Genomic DNA, 22,322 nt, shown 5'->3' with positions numbered 1-22,322 from the left:
TACCGACGGTTTCATGATGCTCACGCCTTTCTAAACTTCCGAAGACATCGGCACGACGTCGTGAAGGCGGTGTACCCTTATAAAAGTGGTCTATAGACTTTCTATAGACTTTTTATAGACTCTATAGCCATCCTATAGACTTTTCCTTTTGTCTATAGACAGTCTATAGAAATTCTATGGACTAAAGTCTATAGCTGCTTCAATTTCCTTTTGTCTATAGACGGTCTATAGACTCTCTATAGACTAAGGTCTATAGCCGCCTCAATTTCCTTTCGTCTATAGACTGTCTATAGACCATCTATAGACTAAGGTCTATAGCTGCCTCAATTTCCTTTCGTCTATAGACTGTCTATAGACTCTCTATAGACTAAGGTCTATAGCTGCGTCAATTTCCTTTTGTCTATAGACTGTCTATAGACACTTTATAGACTAAAGTCTATAGCTGGCTCAAATTTCCTTTTGTCTATAGACTGTCTATAGACACTTTATAGACTAAAGTCTATAGCTGGTTCAATTTCCTTTTGTCTATAGACGGTCTATAGACTCGCTATAGACTGAAGTCTATAACTACCTCCATTTCCTTTCGTCTATAGACGGTCTATAGACTCGCTATAGCCTAAGGTCTATAGCCGCCTCAATTTCCTTTTGTCTATAGACTGTCTATAGACTAAAGTCTATAATTGCTTCAATTTCCTTTCGTCTATAGACGGTCTGTAGACTCGCTATAGACTAAGGTCTATAGCCGCCTCAATTTCATTTTGTCTATAGACTGTCTATAGACTAAAGTCTATAATTGCTTCAATTTCCTTTTGTCTATAGACGGTCTATAGACTCGCTATAGACTAAGGTCTATAGCTGCTTCAATTTCCTTTTTTCTATAGACGGTCTATAGACTCTCTATAGACTACAGTCTACAACTACCTCAATTTCCTTTCGTCTATAGACTGTACACTATAGATAGTCTACTGCCTATAGACCAGTCTATAACAATCGTAATTTTATCTAACAATGTTCGATACACTGACTTTCGACTAAGTCCAGAACAATGTCAATTCATTTTTGCACTGCATGTTGAGGGGACCTGCATCTAGTGACCGCAACTATGTCGGGAGTCACCCACCTCCTTCGCTATTACGGAAATTAAAAAGTATTGCGTAAAGCCATTACAACACCCTCCTGTATATTGTTTTCAGGAGCATTGACAAGCTCCTTTTCGTTATACCGTGACGTATATTGTCAATACAATTAGATATTAATGCTAACAAGTAAGCCGAGGAAAGGCAGCCGTTCTTGAAGTAAGGGCGCCCGCAAACTGTACTACATCGAACGAATACGCTGTCCCTTAAAGGAATCGCTCTACACAATTCCATTCCATCTTTCGATCGTTACTGTCGAACGCGCTGAAATCAGACACATTTCATCAAAGGTTCTACATTTCTCTTTAAAACGTCGTGAAAATTAAGGGGAAAATACGGGTGTGAGAATTCAAGGAAGCGCCCATCCCTTAGAAACACTTTAGATTAATCTCAAAGAGCCTGGTCCTCTGTACGATTAACATCTGCCATTTCTACCTTTGCAGTTTGTATTCACGTGAATAAGTGCTGGGACGCAACAATCACAAAGCCAGTATTTTTTCGTTCCTGTCCTTGCACCTGTTGCTTCGGAGCCGATGACACGCTGATGTGGCGCATATCAGTTTTCTTAACACGAACACACGCAAAAAAGACGTTATGCTATGCAACCTTATAATTATTATTTGAGAATTGTACCACATGCTATTCGGTGGGAGATGCGGCGCGTATACCGACAAGAAGTTAGATTTCGGTTCTGTTTTCACAAAAACAATAAGATATTTAGAGGGTAGCGAAGAATTTAAGCTTATAAACCAATTGCCTTCTGTGGTCTTGGATATCAGATCAAGCTGCACACGGCAAGAGTGCGAGCGATAAAGATACGACCGTGAAATGGGTTTCTGTTTCACGTTTTACCCATTTTACCGCGAGACGGCGGAAAATCATTCGGGCTGCAAACAACCCTGTGCGTGGTTGCATCAATGGCGTTGGCGTGTTTTTCGCGGATTACGTTTTCTTCAAAATCCAGCTTCATCGTCCGCTTAAGGTAAGTCTACACGTTTATATTTTATTCATTTGGTCTCCTAAACCACTCTAAGCAGAGCTGTGTGTGCAGAACAGATTATGTGCGCAGTTACAAACGTCCTATCTTCGTTTATAAGGCGGAAGCCATCGGGTTCTCGACTAATGCCGCTTATCTCTGTCCCGCTGTCTTTACTAACGCGCGGAAAGGCAGTCTGTGCGATGCCCTTGATGATAAGCCGCTCCTCGCGAGCTGTCTACTAGATTTTTCGTGTTTCAAGGTAGATGCGCGGCCAGAAATGTCGTTTAGCCTGTGAATGACGGCCGAAATGGAACTGTGTGTTATTTAGCGCCCTGTGAGCTCAATTTACTTTGCACCTCCGAAAACGTACTTACATCCAGTCTCGTTCAGTGGTGGATTACATTTATTTTCTTATCTTTGTGTTATCGCCTGTCTGGACCATGGAGTGCTGTTCTTTTTGAGGTGTGCATTGCTTGCTACGTATGGACGCTCGCTCGGTGCGCGTCGTGGACGCCGACGTTTCAGCAAAAGTGTCTTGTAACGCTATAGACTGGAGCGCGAGACGTTTGTCAAAGTTGTATTCAAGCGGCGCTGGAGGAATGCTTGTAGTGTGATGGGTGAATAAAATTCGTTGCCGGCGCGAATGGCCGGCGTGCTCAAACACCGCGAAGAACCCACGAGCTCCATCCCATCTCCCCTTCGTTGCACACGTATGGATTCGTCCGTGTCTGTCATCAGGGCCGTTGGCCGCCGCCGCTGGCTTGCGGGCGCTTCATTTTGAAAGCTGGGTAAAGGTCGGCTCGACAAGAGGTGGCTTACATTTCGTTCCGAGTGGTTCGTTCATGAATCCCGCTCACGCGTGCACAGATTTGTAGAATACCATTTGCGCGAGAGGCAAAGTATGTGTTTACGATTTCAGACTGCTACGTTACGAAAGCGCCGATGTGACTCGCCGCTTATTTGCGCCTAAAATTAAATTAAGCTCTCGTGTTATTATAGCTGCGCCTGTTGAAGGCGTTAATTGTTTTATTGAAATACTTCCTACTTTGAGCACGTTAAATGCTTTCGCTGATTTTTCTAGCAGCGTTGGGTTAGGCTGCCTCCATGCAAGAAACACACCTCTTTACTGCGCTGTTGGAGCTGCACTTGAAGGAAAAACTAAGTGAATTTCAGGCGGTATTTTATCGTGACAGTAATTTGCTGTCTCAACCTCGCGACTGCTTTTAAAACGGCGCAGCTGCAGCCTCTGTGTGCTGTATTAGTTTTCTGAATAATGAGCGCGGCATGGAAGCGCTGCAACCCGCTTGTTTCTAAGAGCGCGCGCAGATGTACGAGTATGCTGTTCCATCTTTGTGCTTCAAGTTATAGGCGCAAATCTGTGGTGAACTGGTTGCTTCTGCCTGCTGGTTTTGTATAGCTTGTGCCCGTTTGAGTATCGGCTTACGTACACTCGGCCAAATCTTTAACTGGCTTAGGTGTTGCATCGCTAAATGCACCTGTAAAAAGGTGCCTTTTGGCTACACTGCTGGCATATTCATGTTGTAATTTGATGCGTGAGATGGCATTTCATAGTTTCTTTTTATTAATATAATGTTTCAGTGGAGTACTTGCATGTTTAGACCAAAGTTATCAGAAATATTCATCGTCTGCCGCTACGAAGAGCCGAAACAAGCAGAATACGCAGCAATGGTTATGGTGGCGCATTTGCACTAATCTGGGTAAACGACTTGTCCGCCATGAAAGAAGTGATACTTTACCCAGAGGATGAGGCCATATGGACAAGATCCATTGCTGCGTATGCCGCTTGTTTCAGCTGTTTGTAGTGGCAGACGAATGTTTCTGATAACGTTGATCTAAACACGCAAGTACTGCACTCAAACATTATATGAACAAAAAGGAACCACGAAATGACATTTCGCTCGTTAAATTACAGCATGAATATGCCAGCAGTGTAGCCGAAAGGCACCTTTTTTACAAGGTGCATTTAGCTATGCAACACCCGAGCCAGTTAAAAATTTGGCCGGGTGTACCAGGCTTAATTCACGCAGGGTATTCTGAAGCGCTTCTTCTATAGCGGTTATAAGAATAAATGCTGCAATATTCTCCTTTTTGGATCCCTGTGTAAGGTGCACTGAATCTCTGTTTTATGGAGGTGGCATTCTTAACAGCCCCTTGCGAGTCAATGCAGATATGTGGCACAATTGTTCGAAGTCTTCTGTTACAAATAGTGTAAAAGGATTGCCATGAAGAGATCAGTATTGGCTGTAACAGTATTGCCATACAGAAATCAATATCAGTACTGGATTCAGAGTAGAGTGCTCCAGGGATTAGGGGTCTTTGTTACAATGTTTTATGACGACACTTATAATCTGTCGTGTATTTACTGAAATGATTGAGCTGGCGTGGTAGCTCAGTGGCTATCATGTTCGTATGGCGACCTGAAAGATGCAGGTTCGATTCCGGCCTAGGCGGTCTCATTTTAATAGAGGCAAAATGCTAAAGGCCTGTGTACTCTGCACAGGTGACCGAAATTATTCCCCAGCCTTTCACTTTAGCGTCTCGTAGCCTGTGTCGCCTTGGGTCTTTGAACCCCATAAAACCAAACCAAAAGATCAAGGTTGCCTTTCTAGAATGGCATAGCCAGGATATGCCTTGCATTGTAAAGCACATGTGTAGAGATGGAATGGGATTTTTTTTTCAGTTCCTCTTATATTATTTTTTTTCCTTCGTGCTGTGCAGGTGAACATGCCCGGATGATTTACTGCAGACAACAGGCCACAAGAATGCTCCTGAGGAAACTACCCGGACTGTTACTTCCAACTTTTATGTTACTGTGGTGCATTCTTATGGTGCATGTATTGCATATTCCCTGCCTGGATAGCTTGGAAATAAACTAAATTTGTAAGTATATTGATTGTTTCATGTGTGAACTCTGTCTGGTGACCTTTTTCAATGATTGTGGACAGTCTATAGGCAGTCTATAGATAATGGTCTACTAATAGTTTAGTAGACAGAGGTCTATAGACTGTCTATAGACAAAGGTCTATAGCACTGCCAGGCCACACACCTATGGAATGTCTATAGACAGTCTATAGACATATGTCTACTGGACCAGTGGACTTTTGTCTGTAGACTGTCTATAGACAGTAATCTACAGGAAGTCTATGGCCATAAGTCTATAGGTCGTCTATAGTCCGTCTATAGACAAGTGTCTATAGACGGTCTATAGACAGCTCTATAGGAAATGCATGACCATAAGTCTATAGATCGTCTATAGACTGTCTGTAGACCTGTGTCTATAGACTTCCTATAGACCTATAGACTTTCAGTAGACATTTGTCTATAGACTGTCTATAGACAAAAGTCTACTAAAAGTGTATGGCCATAAATCTATAGACTGTCTATAGACCAGTCTAAAGGATTTGTCTATAGACAGTCTATAGACTTCATAGACTAAAGTCTATAGACAGTCTATGGACTGTCTATAGAAATTTTTATAAGGGTAGCTTGATGTTTTCTGCTTCAACGTGCTCCTTTTCATCACTCAATCAAGGCAATCCGTCTTTCTTCCAAAAATGCGGTCGATGCGTCGTCCTGGGCAAATAACCTGTCGGTTTGTACAGTACGCAGGGTGACCAGATCTTTGGGAGTCGCGGATTGGGTGGATTTGGCACGAAGCCAACGAAACGACGCACACTGTCAAGCTGCCATTTTTGTATTGGCACAGAGCAAAGAAAATCTGACACGGTGATGGCGCACCAACAGATACATGGCGCCATCTCGTGACTAGCCATTAAATTACTGACAGCTTTAGCGTCCGTTGGTTTCGACGTGAATGGCAATCTCTTTCGAGGCCGCTATCGAGAGACTGACGTCCGCCGTGTTCGCACAACAGTGGTCTAACTCGCTGGCGAAGAGCGGGAACGCGAGCGTGTTCGAGGGCATGGCCCCCACGGAGAATACGGCTAAGAACAGTGTACCTCTCTGTAAGTTCCCGTAGCCGAAGGCATCCGCGCAGTCAAACGCCTTGCTCGGCTGTGAACCGACCGCGACAAAGCGGGACCGGAACGTTCAGCATGGTTAGCGCGGAACAGGCCTGGCGGCTGGAGTTATCCCCGCTGGAATGCTCAAATAAAATGGCACATACCCACTACCTTGGAGTGGCATCCGTCTCATTGATCTTTATAATATCTCTTTATAATATCTTCTTTTGAATATTACTCGCAGTAGTATTATACCGCTGTTGCCAAGGGTAAGCATTGTGTGTACTCGGTGACCAAGATTTATTCCGATATTTGGGCAGCATTCCCTACCCCTAACGGGAGTGCTGGTACAGGACTGCTGCACCCTTTTTACTAAGCTTATTCATGTGTAGAATGTGCTCTGAAGCCATCGGGTTGGTGAGAGTTTTTGTGGCGCTGACCGCTGAGAATTGAAAATTGTTCGCGTATCGCCGCACATCACCCGTGTGTTATAAAACCAACGACTCTCACAGCGACTTTTTTTTCGTAGGGCCACGGTTAGAGTATTTACTTTGTTTAACGCACGACGGTGCTCTCTACTGTCACCGTAATGATCCTCGCACACGAGAGTGGGAGGAATGGCGGGAAATATTAGAGGAAGAGGAAATATTAGAGGAAATTGTATGCGGAAATATTGAAAGTATTGGTTAATTCTGCTGATATGCAGCAAACTCTTCCTTTTAAAGCGGTTCCATCGATCGCATCAGTCAAGACTGCCATAGAATACCGATGGTCAAGAATGTCACAGAATATCATTCGAGAATGTTTTTGACGACAGAAAGAACGTTATTAGAACAAAATGTAAGATAGCCGCCCGGTGATCTGCGGATATATTGACATTTATAGTGAAATCTTACATTATATGACAAAATTTTGTTCGTGAGCGCTTTCCAAATCAAAAACGTTTTTTCCAGATATGCTTCGTATGCTTGTCAAAAACATAAATTAATATTGGAGTAACGTTGCTAATGCCATGAATAAACATTTGAACACCTTAAATGAAAGTTCCTATAAAATGGCAGAGGTACTTCACAAGACCATGCACGTCAGCCAGTTGTGTGGCTGCCACCTGGCCATGAAGCATGGTAAATGATAAGAAGCCACTGCTAAAGTCCCTCCAACACCACTGGCCACCCAGTTTGTCCGATATAGTATTCATCCCCTGTGTTTTTGGGGGCAGTGCCCTTCAGCTCCTCTCTTTTAATGTCCAGTATTAGAAGAGAACATGAAAAGCCACTGGATTTCACTAAGAGCTCTTGCGAAGAGGCGCACAGCTTTTCTGGCGCTCATAGTCACAACGCAGGAAGATAACTTCTGGCCTTGTTACATTCCGAAAATTCCGCCCTAATGACAAGTGTTGAGTATTAAAGTCTAGCTTCAAAATAAATAGCCGATATCCATATTAAAGAAGGCACATTGCAGAGCGCGCGAAGCCTGCAATCATGGTTGGGTACTGCTGCAATCCTAAATCATCGGGCGCAAAACAAAGTCGTCCTCGAAAAAAAGGGCGTTTGTGTCATGTACTCATGCAATGCACTTGCGTCCCTTTACCGAGCAGCCTCTTAGTCTTTCAGCAGCACGCAGTCAGAAACTTCTCGCGAACCACGAGTTTTTCGGAAGATCAAGCAGACACATATCACAAATCACTCACGAAACACCAATAACCACGCAAATAACACCAAGGCCCCACTATTGCGCTCGGACTGCGCCCAGGTGCGCTAAGAATCGAAAACAGCGTCCCAGTAATTAGAATTGAACTGTTCCGCATAAAGTTCTACAGCTTGCTTAAAATATTGAATGTAACTGTTTTGCGTAAAGAATAGCGGCAAAATAATTTAGAAAAAAATGGTAACATATATCAGGAAGCCATCAAATATTGAAGAAATTTAACACTTGCTTTAGGCTTTAGGGGACTATGAGAGGAAGGAGAATATCCCCTAGGACATTTGCTTCCAATACATCATGCCCAACAAATGTCGCGCAAGGCAGATAAAAAATATCATGATATCAAAGAACAAGTAAAATCAAAATTCAAAGTGGAAAGCTAAAATCAGAGTATCAAAGTGAGCAAGACAAAACCATCAGACATTTTGTCTTAGACTGCCTGGAAACAGCTCGGCCTCAGCCGATACCTCTCAGTTGGCTGAAATGCGAGCTCAGATTCTTTGGCGCAGTTCAATGATGTTCCGCGCAGTCGTCCTGCAGGGTGAGGTCGGTGAAAAAAGTGTCGCTAATGCTTTGATTCGGCACACATTTTCGGCAAAAAATAAAAGATTATATCACCACTTAGGACCGCGGCTTAAGAATCGTCTTGTGCAGCAGCGTTAAGCACTACTGCTACGGTAGGCACTGGTGCGCGACGAAGTCCTCCCGGGTGACGCAATCGAACACGGCGCCGAACTCAGGCATGTTGTGCACGGGCAAGAGGCAGTTGGCGCGGGGTGACAGTGGCCTGGGCGTCTGGTCGGCGTCGCACGACAGCAGGCAGAAGCGGGCGAAGAAGGCGGCCTGCGCCTCGGCCCAGAGCTGCCGAAACCCGTGGGCGGCCGCCGCGGAGCCGAAGCTGGCCACCAGGCCGTCGTACGCCAGCCGCAGTCCCTGGACGCGGAGGAACATGTCGCGCTGCTGGTGCTCGGCACTGCCGCTCAGGTGGCGCCGCAGGCCCAGGCGGTAGAGCAGCCGCTGCAGGCACATGGCGGTCCCGTTGTACTGGTTAATCGCTTCTGGCGTCCACCAGACGTCGCTGAGTCTGCGGTGCGCCTGAAGGTAGGAAAACGTGTGTGTGTGGGGGCGAAGGGGGAGGGGGGAAGCGATTGGGGGGAACCATGCCCAGTGTTCTAAGGGTCATAAAACGTAAAGTAGAACAACGTATACAATTAACACTGGACATAACGAAGCTTGATTTGAAGAACTTCACAAAGTAACGAATAAATTTTCCTTCCCCAGCAAGTACCCATAGGGTTCAATGTTCTCATCAACGCGAAATAACGAAACTAACTTGGGCACCAAACTCGATCTAAGGAAGTTTTTCCAGGAATAAGTCAGTAAAAAAAAAGATATGATTTATATTTATTTCGCTGACAATGTCTCGGAGCTTGTCGGTAGCATAAGAGCAAGAAATTGGGGGACATTTAGTATCCTAGACAGTGCAATGCGGTAGCTTGTGGCGGGCGATGCCGCCGCAGGCGAGGACACAACAGAGGCCTTAGCTGGCGAATGTATCCACCAGCCTGTTCCCAGTGCACAAGAGGAATCGGAAGATGTGGACGATGCGGAAGACGCCGAAGCTCTCGTGCCCTTTTAACAGTTAGCTGGGGTCCACAGGGGAACCCAAGATGCAATAAAAGTGCTTCGGGGCTATGAGAACTGCATACGCCCACTGCTGTTGAAACGCACGCAGCCGAAGATTACGGTTTTCTTCGCGGCAAAATGAATTCGCTGTTCTCTCCAGAACTCTGCCACGCACAATCGATCCGCCCTGCTCTGGCGGACGCGCAGATGCGAGCTGGCGGTAAATAAGATGCCGTGGGAGCTTTTGGGTGTCACATACATTTTTAGATTTTGAAGAACCAAAAAATGCCGTTCTTTATTTTACGAATTTCCTGATATAACGAAATAATTGGAGCCTCCTCATCACTTTGTTAAATAGGGTCTGAACTGTACAACGGAGTAACAGCCTAAGTATTAAGTAAATCATGAAATTACAATAGAGACTGAAAAGATATTAATTTACATTGTGTAAAAAGTATATGGCACCTAGGTATTAGAACGTACTATGTATAATAGTATGTAAGCTACTCAGGCGCATTAACAGCTACCAATTATAAATGATATACCCTTCTTTATAAAGTTGGCTCTGCATTTAACCTGTTTTACAGCACAGCCCTTAGGCGCCTGTTCCTGAGATAAGCGGCGTGCCTCGGCGTAACCGAGCGAACGACAGAGCAAACGCAGAGCGCAGCGGAGAATGAAAGAGGGCGATAGCGGAGATATTGCGAGGAGAAAAGGGAAGGAGGAAGGAGCGGCGGAAGCGTGAAGAACAGGGAAGAACGCGCTGGTCGTTCGCTCTAGGCGAGGATCATCGGTGGAAGAACACTGTGCGCACTGCACAAGTCGAAGCTCAGAGCCGTCTCCGTATGTGTTGCCCACGGTTGCAGTACCAAAGCAGCTCCCCTCATTTAATCGCATAACCTACAAGCATAATTGTCGGCCAATTATTCACACAAGTACCGTTAAGAACAGCGGAAACTCCTTCAGAGCTTATGCAATGCCGTCGTAGGTTACAGCCATGGATAGCAGATTTATTTCAGAAAGGCTAAATAAGGTCAAACACGCGGTACCTCCTTCGAGGAAGAGGGTAGGGTTGTGCGAATAGTACTTATTTTCCCTAAATCGAATCGAATAAGAATAGTTCAGACAAAAACCGAATCGAACACGAATCGAATGTGGAGAGAATAGGACACGAATCGAATATTTTTACGAATATTCGCTACTTGCGCGAATATTCAATGAGCAATCGTGAGAAACAGCGATCACAGTTATTGCTGTATCTATTAAAAGACGCAACACTGATTACCATGACAGAGGTGGGGCACGAATTAAGTGAATAAACTTTACCATTGTCATGGTATCAGGATAGGTATCATGGTATCAGGTGTCAGGTATCAGGAACCTTTCCTGTTGATAATGGTTGATAAGAAACGAGCGCAATATCCCAGAGCATGAGATGGGCCAGAGATACGTATGACGCATGAACTCTGAGGTCAGGCATAAAGATCGGGTTTGCTGAACATGACTGGGCCTTACCTCGTCGTCAACCTCTGAGGCCCTGTATGGGGATTATGAACACCACCACTTGAAGTGGCCGCACCACGGCGCCGAACCTTCCATCCAACGCTAACTGATCGCTTGAGCATAATACGCGGCATGAAATAAGGCAGGTCTTATCGAGAAGAATTCAAAAACTTGGATTTATTCGATTCGTTTCGAATAATTTCGAACATACACCATTTCATTCGTTCGAATAACCGAATGGGAAGATATTTGAGTCAGTATTCGACACTTCTGAATATTCGCAAACCCCTAGAGTTTGGCATATCTACGCCAAGCTATCGGCATTTATCAAGCTTTGAGACGCACTCCTGTGAGAAAACCATGCGTTCAGAGACGCCGTTTGCATTTGGATTCTGAGCGTCGTAATAGTAATAATGAAGTAATTACCCATTAGCATTAACCCGAGCGCAGCCATCTGGTTGCAAAAAAAAGCTATACAGTTTCCACTGAAACATCGTAGACGAAGGAAAATTCTTCCTAGTCTGGGGTTCCAACTTGGGAGAGACCACGGCTTCACCGAAGCAGTCTATCTACCAACTGAGGTAAACAGGATTGCTAGCACTGCTAGGGCAAGAACGAATTGATCAGTAACTCAAAGTGATAAAGATGTTGGAGCAATGTTTAGGGGAGCCCACCGAGACTTACTAGATTTGTAATAAGGAAGTAATTACTCATATGCGTCCACCCATTTGCGACCAAACGGCTACAAAGCACATAATCGATTTATTTTATGGGATATGTTACCCATTGAACAAGCATTTAATTATTGAGAAAGGAGTGTTCGGAGGCCCTTGTTCCTGAGCAACACGAGTGTTTGCTCCGAATGGGTAATGTTGGCTCATTCATCGTACGAGTCGCTACTTCAACGCTCCAGGCCAACAACGCCCATTGCAGAATAAAAGCCTCTTTCACATGACACCCGCTAACTCCACAGCGCAAGCTTCGGCCGCCCTGTCTGCGAAAACTACCTAATGTCATCCACTGCCACCCCTTCGTGCGCCACCCCTTGGTACGTTTGCCGACGCGTATACTCGGCGACCAATGCGGCTACTGCTGAAAGCGTGACGAAACCACTCTGCTCATTACCGTTATTTAATGCGAGAACTGCCCGGTTGCACAATTCCATAGCCATATATGTCCGAGCCTTATTAAGGAATGCCTCCTCTGCTACCGCAACCCGCATTCTTCTTGAATACCCGGCGGACCCTCCCCCGCGGGGCTCGAAGCTGCTGACCACCTGGGAGGAATGGGCAACGCTAGTGCGCTCGACAGACCCTGTCAGGCAGAAGATCGCCACTGACCGGGCTGCCCACGTCCATGAAAGTCCATGAACTCATGATCGTAAAGTGCCGTTGGGCCGTGCGGGGACACTGAAGCCTAACTGCCAAAAATTGCTCGGTTGCATAAAATTATTTCCCCTTCATGCTTATGCTTCTAATTTTTCGATACACACCAGAACAGAAGTTCATTTGGTGAGCCTTTTTAGACAAGCAACGATGCGTTACCGTCTCTGCCGGAGAGAAGAGAACCGGCCCGACGACGTCGACGATGCTCGACTCCAGCAGTGCACCAACGGTGGCGTAGTTGAAGTAGGTCGGTACGCCCGTCGCGTACAGGTACGCTGTGGGAACAACCACGGACTGCGTTGTCCTCGAGTACGCCAACTCGCTGTGCCGCTCAAGCCGCGAGATGGCGGAGAAGGCGAACGTTGGTGGACTTCGCAGGCGCCTTTCGTGCGTCACGCTTAGTACCTTGAGGTAGAACTCGACAAAGTTCCCCTCACTCTCGCTGATGCCGCCGAAGACAGCCGGGTGTTCCTCATCCATCCACGCTGGCTTCAGCTGCGGTATTGACGACGCGGTGAGTATTGACCTAGCTGCGCATTTACTCGGCGACGGCCTCAGCAGTTGTTGGGCGGTTATGGCGCTCAGGTGATGACCCGAAATACGCGGGTTAGATCCCTGCCACGGCGATCTAATTTGGATGGAGGAGAAATTTCAGAGGTCCGTGTGCTGTGCGATGTTAGCGGACGTTAAAGAACCTCAGATTCTCGAAATATCCGGAACCCTTCGCTACGGCGCCCTCATAGCATGAGTCGTTCGGGACGTCAAACCCCGGAACTATAAAATATATTCTGCGATGGATGCATTCAAATGGCAACAAAAGCACGTTACAGAACAGTTGGTGAAGCTTTTCCTGCCCTCGAAGATGCGCACCCCAACCACTTCTAAAGTGTTAAACAATTTCTGACGACACTATTACATAGGTACGCGATGGAATTGTATGTAATAATAGGGCTTAACATCCCAAACCTGCTCATGGGTTCTGACAGACATCATAGGCAGTGTAGGGCTCCGTATTAATTTTGACCACCTGTACATCCTAAATATGCACGAACATCGCACTGCACACGGGCGTCCGTTGGCGCTGCGGAGATTGAACCCCGCGACTTTCGACTCAGCAGCCTAACTCCACAGACTCAGCACCACGGCGACGGGTAGTCATGCACCCGAATGCACATTTTGTAAACAAGAATTGCCTATCCATATCCATTGTTGCCACTTCCGGCTAGAAGCTGGAGTCCATGGCCGGGGTCGAATAGGTGTCTACCTAGAAGTAGCATCAAAAAGGATTCACGCTTCAAATTCTTCCATAATGCCGGCACTATTAAGTTTGGGACATGAATCGTTAGAAAACAGTAAAATATTAGTGGAGATTCACTGCTGCAAACCTACTCTCTGGAGCTCCACCCTTGAATAGTACGAAGCATGCGTTTCATGGAGCAACGAAACGTAGCACTCACCGACATGTCTTCAGAAACGACCGACAGCACCACTTTCTTAACCTTTTCTTCAGCATATGGACGCATTTCCTTGGGCAGCCACGTGAACATGACGGATTCTTTAGACGCTTGTTGAAGTTGGCTGTACATCGTCTCAAGCCCTTCTCGTCTTCTGCCTGACTTCAGAAGCCTGGGAGCGAGTTGCGGCCACAGGAAGGCATGCGACCTCTGCACCAGCTCTAAGCAAAAATGCGCGGTCTTTGCGCGGTCTGACGACACCTGGCTTCTGGTTAGTTCGACAGACAACACCTCGGCGTCCAAATGGAACGCTAGGTACAAGGATATGTCACCAATACTACGTTGGGTGGTAATGTTCTTGAACAGCTTTCGGATATTACCTATGCCAGATGCCAGGGCCAGGTCTGAAAGCCGCATGGCGTAGATATCCAATGGCTTGAGTACATCGTTCACTGCCGCTAGCCAGTCAGTCGCCTTTACACCAGGAACAATACCGTCCAGAAACTCCTCCAGAAGTCCATGCGCTTCTTCGCTTGGCTCTGTCCCTGTGAAATCAACAACGTCTAGATCGCGCTCGACGAGTGCATCTATTTCAAGGATTTTGGGCAGGTCTTTCGCCTGGTCTTCCATTACACTTCGAAAAATTGTCTCCAGGTGTAAGGGACCGTTAATGTACGCGGGGTCATCGGAACGCGGCTGGGGGCGCTCAAAGCGAAGCGTCTCCTATTTGGAGCGCGGCCGCTCGCGAACGCGCCAAGAAGTACGGGTGTCCACCCCGCCCCGCGGTACCTATTCGCGCACGTGCTGGCACGAATGTCTATTTGTGTTTGTTTTTATTTTGTGGTGGAGAGAGTGCTCTACCTTAAGGAAGCTGGAGGGCTGGCCATGCCCTGGATGAACCAATGGTGTTGAAACCGCAACATGATTGGAAGCTACGGAATGTGGGCCGCGCCTTTAGGGCTTTAAAACTGGGCTCCGGAGTCGCAAGCGGGGTTCTGCGCTAAGGTGAGATGCTACGCATCTTCGGCTACGCCGAGTAGGGGCCTCCCCTAGTATTAGCCAGTTCCACCTTTTTGTTGTTTTGTCCTTTGATGTGGGCCGGGCCTTTAGGGCTTTAAAACTGGGCTCCGTAGTCGCAAGCGGGGTTCTGCGCTAAGGTGAGATGCTACGCATCTTCGGCTACGCCGAGTAGGGGCCTCCCCTAGTATTAGCCAGATCCACGTTTTTGTTGTTGTTTGTCCTTTTGCCGTTTAATTTGTCTCGAGTGCCTGAACTTGTATATACAATGTAAATATTTGTATATAAATCCTCAAGTGTTAGCCTTACCCCTGCATCTCGACTCATCACGAGAGCGTCTCTGACGGGGCACCCCGGTGCGTGAGATCAAGTTTCAGTCTTCGAGTTAAACCAACAGTCTCTGGCGGGGCACCTCTGGTGCAAGGAGAGTAGAAGAACCTGAACTTTACTGGCGCAGTCGACAGGATCCTACGGCCATGGGAAGACGGCGCAGGAATAAGATTGAACGCAGGGAGAAAGGCGACGGTCAGGCAACAGCAGCGTTCGAGAAAGGACCTGCGGAGAGACGGCGGCAAGGACGCAAGGACCACAGCAGTAGTCCAGCGACGCGGGACTGCGTCCGGTCAGGGAAGCAGCGCGTCGGGAACTTGACGGTCACCGGCGGGTCGCAGCAAGTGACGACAGCGGGCACAGGACCAGCGGCGTGCGACAGCTCATCGCAGCGTCCGGTGAAAGTGGCGGTGGACTGCGACGCCAAGGAGCTGGCAATGCGGATCGACGCATCGAAACTGTGAGTTTCCTTCGTCGCATTGTTAGCGTCCCTGTGCATGTGTTCGAGCCGGTAGGACAGTTGAGGGGTACAGACGGCGGTATGGAGGGTTATCCATGCCGGCCCTCATTCGATATGAGCTACCGAGTGGAATTGGCAAAGGCGCGCTTGGCTTATTTTCAGGCCGAGCTTGCAAAAGTAAATGGAGGAAAGGCGCCGCTGTGCGAGGAAAAACCTCAGGATTTTAAGTGCGTCTTGGAGGTATTAGAAGCAAAGCGCCAGCAGCTAGCGCTGGAGCTCGCTGAGCTCGAGGAGTCTAGGAGAGCCAGTGAATCAGCCAGGGAGAACTGCTCCGAGTCCCGAGAGGTGAGGCAGCCTGTGCTGGAAGAAAAAGGATTATGCTTGTCATGCACAGGTCAGGGAAAAAGCAGTGAGGACGCTGAAAGCAATCAGCCGGTATGCAGGAACGCATCTTTGTTAGGAAAGGCCGCAAAAGGTTCAGGAAGTAAAAAGAGGATTCCTGAAAGACGCGGAAATATCACAGCTTTTCCGCCACCGCGGGCGGCTAGCAAAGAAAAAGAGCAGCCCAATTCTGATGGTCTAGGGCCAATCGAGACCAAATTGTCCGAGACCAAGCAGGAGAGTGATCTAATTCCTGCAGGCTCTATGAATGAGATTGCGATCTCTGACACGGAGCTAGTGACAGCAGAAAGCCTAACTTTGCTGGAACGGCACACTGTGTCGGTCATAAGGCATGAAGGGCCTCGTAGCGTTGCTGATGGCAAGAGCCTTTCATCCGAGCCAGAGAACGGAGGTAGGCGTGTTGCGCCGACCGGGCAGAGCGCCGCGCAATTGTCGAACGCACCCGGTGTGTGTCCGGCCAGGTCATTTGAGGACCCAGAAATGAGTGGCGACTTGCCGCAAGGCAAGCTCGGGTTAAGTGACTGCGAGGGAGCTCATGGAGCCTCGGAGTTAGACGATGCCACGAAGCCGGCAAATGCCTATCAAGCAGGGAACGGCAACGTCAGTGTTTACCTGAGCAGGAACGGGGCAAATGGCTCCAAGCGAGGTAGAGTAACAGGAGGCAGGTGCGTGGCTTTCACGGCGGAAGTCGGCGCGGGGAACAGTACGTCCCGTGCTGCAGAACGCCAAATCATGTGTGGCAAAAGTGGTCGCACTGATATGATTAGGCTGGACAGGGACTATGTTCCTCACGCAGTACGCGTTTCGAACCGGCGCGCCGGAGAAAGCTTGCCGTCAAGTGTGTCGCGTGCTGAAGTATTTGGACTTATCGAGGATCAGGACGTTGTTTTCGATCCTGGAGGGCAGCAATTTTTGAATTCTTGCCCCGCTGTGGCACCGGCCTAATGAGCGTAGTAGCCATTGGGCGTTGATCGTATCGATTGAGACGCGTGGTGGCTCGAAACGCACACAGGGACGCTCGGTGCGACTAAGGAGGCTCACGTGGCCACTTACGGACGTCTTGCGAGTGCTACTGAACGCTCAAGTTGCGAGTGTCTGTGTGTGTGTGTGTGTGTGCGTGTGTGTGTGTGTGTGTGTGTGTGTGTGTGTGTGTGTGTGTGTGTGTGTGTGTGTGTGTGTGTGTGTGTGTGTGTGTGTGTGTGTGTGTGTGTGTGTGTGTGTGTGTGTGTGTGTGTGTGTGTGTGTGTGTGTGTGTGTGTGTGTGTGCTCGTTCGCGAGCAGGACGAGGGTGTCTACTTGGAGGTGGTGAACTGGGTGCAACCCATCAACTTGGACTCCGTGTTACGGCGCACGGCAGGCATGCCACTGTGCGTATTTGAGTGTGCATTTTGCGTAATGTTGTGTTCGTGCCCGTGTGCATTTATTGTTTTTGGTTTTGTTGGTGCCAGTGCTGGTGTAGCAGCGGCATGTCACCCACAGGGTGGTTTTGTGCCCCGTACCGATCTCTTTTGTTATAATTCTAAAAGTGGCATTTGAGCCCTTTGTAGAATCTTGGGAAGGGCGTGTAAGAGATCGTTAATGTACGCGGGGTCATCGGAACGCGGCTGGGGGCGCTCAAAGCGAAGCGTCTCCTATTTGGAGCGCGGCCGCTCGGGAACGCGCCAAGAAGTACGGGTGTCCACCCCGCCCCGCGGTACCTATTCGCGCACGTGCTGGCACGAATGTCTATTTGTGTTTGTTTTTATTTTTTGGTGGAGAGAGTGCTCTACCTTACGGAAGCTGGAGGGCTGGCCATGCCCTGGATGAACCAATGGTGTTGAGACCGCAACATGATTGGAAGCTACGGAATGTGGGCCGGGCCTTTAGGGCTTTAAAACTGGGCTCCGGAGTCCCAAGCGGGGTTCTGCGCTAAGGTGAGATGCTACGCATTTTCGGCTACGCCGAGTAGGGGCCTCCCCTAGTATTAGCCAGATCCACCTTTTTGTTGTTGTTTGTCCTTTTGCCGTTTAATTTGTCTCGAGCGCCTGAACTTCTATATGCAATGTAAATATTTGTATATAAATCGTCAAGTGTTAGCCTTACCCCTGCATCTCGACTCATCACGAGAGCGTCTCTGACGGGGCACCCCGGTGCGTGAGATCAAGTTTCAGTCTTCGAGTTAAACCAACCGTCTCTGGCGGGGCTCCTCTGGTGCAAGGAGAGTAGAAGAACCTGAACTTTACTCTAGGTTTCCGCGGTGATTGCTAGTGCTCATGAGCTTCTGGTGCAGCGACCTCCCCCAAGAAAGTCGCAAGACAGCGCGGCCATCCTCGCTGAGGATTTCTAGGATCATGACTGAGTGGAGTCCAGCCAGCAGCGACATCTGTACCTGGAGCCTTACAAGTTCACGGTAGTCACGACAGCCGGCCATTTTGGTCCAGTTCAACGGCTTGCGAGCAGACTCCAGAGATTCCTTCAGCGAGGCAGTGGTCGGCTTATCGGAAACGTATCGGTGGCACAGCCGATAGACGCGACGCACCAAGCGGGTGTCTTCCGATTCATCTGGGTGAGATTTTCCAAGAAGAAATGTTTGTAAATGTAAAGCAGTGAAGAAATGTAAACAAGTTTACATCCGTGAGAGTGTTTTACACTGTAAAAGAGGGTGCTTTCTGACAAACCTGCTGAATACACGTCTGAGGTGTAATGTTAAGTAGTGGTTGTGATTGGGCTTGTTGGAACTTTATTTTCACGACGAAGGCGCGTCTAAAACCAATAAATCAAGAATAAAACACTGTGTGATTTCGCTGTCCCCGCAGACGGACATTAATAGCGACGGCTGATGATTATACTCCAACTACTGCGAGATTTCCTGAGTCTCTATTCCAAGGACCATCTCCATCTTATGACTAAAGGTTGCGCCTTCTGCAGAGCACCCAGCAGCCGGGCTATGTGCTGTGCTTTCTGTGCGAATGCCCACATGAATGACATTTTCTTGGGGCCAAAATGTAATATAACGACGATGGCGAAGCAATTATACCGAAAAAAAAATCAGTCGTCTGAGGTAATATGACGGCAGTGGTCGAGCTATTATACCTTAAAAGCTCAGCTATACAGCCGTCGTTCTAACAGCAAACTACTGCGTTACTGTTATATTACCATGAAACAACATCAAAAATCGAGAAGCATTAACAAAGAAACGCCTTGACAAAAAACACGGCATATCGCATATTAGGCGCAATTTTATTTATCATTACCAGTAATGTCCGTGCATAAGCAATTCCATTAGTCATTAGTTGATGAAATTCTCTATAAGGCGAACAAAGGAATGGAGATTTATTTATTTATTCATTTTATTTATTTATTTACCCTAAAGACCCAGAAGAGGGCATTACATAGGGGGGAATGATTAAAAGAAAGCACACATAACAAATCAACTCATAACAAATGATGGTAAATATACACAAGGCAGAGTTTGGGTAACATTTGGGTAAGTGCAGTATAACACATTGAAACCGCAAAATTCAACACGTTCAAACAAGTGAGTAATAATTAGGGCAAAATAAGTAACTAAATATACAATGGCACACAAAAGAGGCTCCAGAGCTGTTCAGCACAAAAGAAATGGCAAAGCAAAAAAAGGACCGCCAAAAAGTCACGGACACGGTAAATCATCTAGCACTCTATGATGCATTTTCCGTGTTCAAAAATGTTAGTAAAGCTGTTTGAAACGATGATAATTCAGTATGGCCGACAATGCTGGATGGATATGAGTTCCATTCATTTATTGACAAAACCAGCGGTGACTTCTGATATTTTAGTGTGCGAGCGAAACTCAGACGTACCTTATGCGCATGATCCAGGCGAGCTGAACAATGAGGTGCAGGAAAGATATGATTTCGGGAGAATGGCGTTTCACTATAGTATAAGGTGTGCAATAATGACAACCGGGCGAACTTTCTACGTGTAGCAAGAGGTTGAAGATTCATGGCTTACTTCATTGCTGATAAAATAAAAAAACAACATGATCCGACAAAGCGTTGACGCGAAACAGTTTCTTGCATCATCATGATCATCATAACCAGAATTCACTGACCATCATCATCAGCCCCACTATGCCCCACTCCATCATCACTATAAGCCCCACTAGGCTTAGGCGTCTACCGTATCTCTCCAATTAACCCTTTCCTGTCCCAGTTGACCCTTTCGTTGATCATACCGAGAACAAAATTCATTCATTAGGTTCCGGCTTGCCAGACACTGAAATTACAACGCCCTGTGGTTAAGTTCCCCTAAATTGAAGCTCCGAAATTACAGGTATATGTAATAACCTGGATTCACGAAATTTTGGCCACAATTTACACTTCCGAGATCATGTCAATCTAGTTACTGTGACTGCTAAGCAAGGGCTACACAAGAAGCCAGACGACAGCTAAGGCGAAATACATTCCATCGCACTCCAGTATTACCGCTCTGCCTCCCGTACCTTCCTCGCCCTCCTACGAGCCAAAGAGTGATGAGCCTACGCATAACATTAAGAGGGAGGCGAAAAAAAAAGGGACCCGCCCATCGAAGTTCCGATGAACGCAGCAGGCATAGGCTGTATCGGAAACGCATGCATCTTAGTTACTATATTTACATAGGTATTAGCTGTATCACTAGCCAGAAATGAAAGTATCGTAATGTCGGTATCGAAAATATATATTTAGTGTGTCATATCTATTCAGCCATACTGGATACTCAAAAAAAGTTGCGCTTGGCACCTAAGGACCTTACGTGCTGCGAATGCGAAAGAAATCTTGGAGATAACTGAAGTTGCGCAATGACCTAGCTTTAACTATTGACAATAACAGCCAAACTTACGTCATACTACTCGACTTTGCTAGAGCCTACGACTGCGTATGCCATTCTAAACTAATAGTAAAACTAAGGGGTTACATCGGTGATGGGGTACTTTTGGCTTGGATTTTAGATTTCTTGCCGCAACGTTCGCAATTCGTTTTGTATCCTAACATTCAGTCTGAAAAAGTACCAGTCACATCCGGAGTTCCTCAACGCTCTGTCCTTGGGCCACTGTTTCTTATATTTATTAACGACATTACTACCGACATTACGTGTGACATCAAACTCTTTGCAGGCGATTTATAATTTACAGAGAAATAAGAAGCCACGAAGATCATGTCATCCTTAACAGATCACTGCAAAAACTTTCGGACTGGTGTAATGACTGTCGTATATCAATTAACATGGTGATATCTGCAGTAATTGCCTTAGCTAAAAAAAGCCATCAAATGTTTTGTATAGAACCAATGCTACTCCACTGGCCTTCGTCAAAGAACACAAACACTTAAGAGTTACAGTAACTAACGATCTTGGATGGGGAAAGACATCGACAACATTACTTCAACTGCATTACGAAAGCTGTTTTTTCTTAAAAGGGGTCCTCGTCTTGCGCCAATAGAAACTAAACTTCTAGCTCATAAAAGGTTTGTTAGACCTGTTCTAGAATATGCTAACACTGTTTGGTTTCAACTAATATTTCCCGACTTGAAAGAATTCAACGTAAAGCAGTAAGGTTTATTCACAACAGGCACAAAAAAAGCTGATTCACTAACAAAACAAGCTGTAATCCCTGACTCAAAACACTATCAACAAAGGCAAAGCACGCGCCACTAAAATTTCTTTATAAGCTTCTTAATAACACTTTTAAGTTCGATTCATCAAAGTACTTTTCACTGTCACAAAAACGTGCATTAAGAAACTAGCACGCGTATACGCTGACCGAATATCCTTATCAAAGTAACATTTTCAAAGATTCTTTCTTCACGCTAGTAACAAGAGAATGAAACCATCTAGACGCATCTATAACTAATACTGATTCATTTTCATATTTTTGTTCCCATATAGAAGGCGTGTTTTAAAACTAGAGTGTTGGTTAGAAAGCTTTTCTTCATTTTTGTCTATTTCAAGGCGTATACGATGTGTTGTGCCCATGTTTACGTTATGTTTTTGAAATAGTGTGTTTTTTTTCTTTATGTTACATGTGCAAATTTGTGAAACATCTTTTCAGTTTTTCTGTGCTATGAATTGTCTACATTATAGTTGTGCTTTGCACAGCCGCTTAAAGAAATTTTATCCTTTACTATGATACATGTAATGCCAGCCTGCAAAGCTCTCAACCAGCGACTGGCAGCATTCCAAATAAATAAATGAGTAAATAAAGGCATTTACCCTAAAGGCCTTAACCATTAATACCTTTGAGCTAAAGGCCTTCGCCAAAAAGATGTTTGATCTAATCTAAAGGCTATTACCACAAAAGGCCTGGGATTCAAACGCCTTCAACCTATAGGCCTTTACCCTGACGGCC

General features: G+C 46.5%; 1 protein-coding gene and 1 pseudogene across 1 annotated transcript in view; one reads left to right on the top strand and one right to left on the bottom strand.

The window, feature by feature from the left end:
• Positions 1-22,322, top strand: part of LOC149328447 (uncharacterized) — a 478,240-nt pseudogene that overhangs the window by 131,941 nt on the left and 323,977 nt on the right.
• Positions 8,475-22,322, bottom strand: part of LOC149328451 (uncharacterized) — a 28,608-nt gene continuing 14,760 nt past the window's right edge. Inside the window, exons 2-5 of the mRNA XM_089561105.1 lie at positions 18,202-18,520; positions 13,774-13,942; positions 12,476-12,811; positions 8,475-8,897 (exon numbers count right to left, since the gene is read on the bottom strand). Of these exons, the coding sequence (XP_089417231.1) occupies positions 8,475-8,897; positions 12,476-12,811; positions 13,774-13,942; positions 18,202-18,520 (1,247 nt within the window). The remainder of the gene's footprint in view (positions 8,898-12,475; positions 12,812-13,773; positions 13,943-18,201; positions 18,521-22,322) is intronic.

Source organism: Amblyomma mixtum, chromosome 9 (assembly GCF_055824585.1).
Source record: "Amblyomma mixtum isolate Tamu chromosome 9, ASM5582458v1, whole genome shotgun sequence".
In the NCBI taxonomy this organism is placed as follows: domain Eukaryota; kingdom Metazoa; phylum Arthropoda; class Arachnida; order Ixodida; family Ixodidae; genus Amblyomma; species Amblyomma mixtum.
The sequence above is the reverse complement of the archived record's forward strand: the minus strand, read 5'-3'. Positions and strand labels throughout refer to the sequence as shown.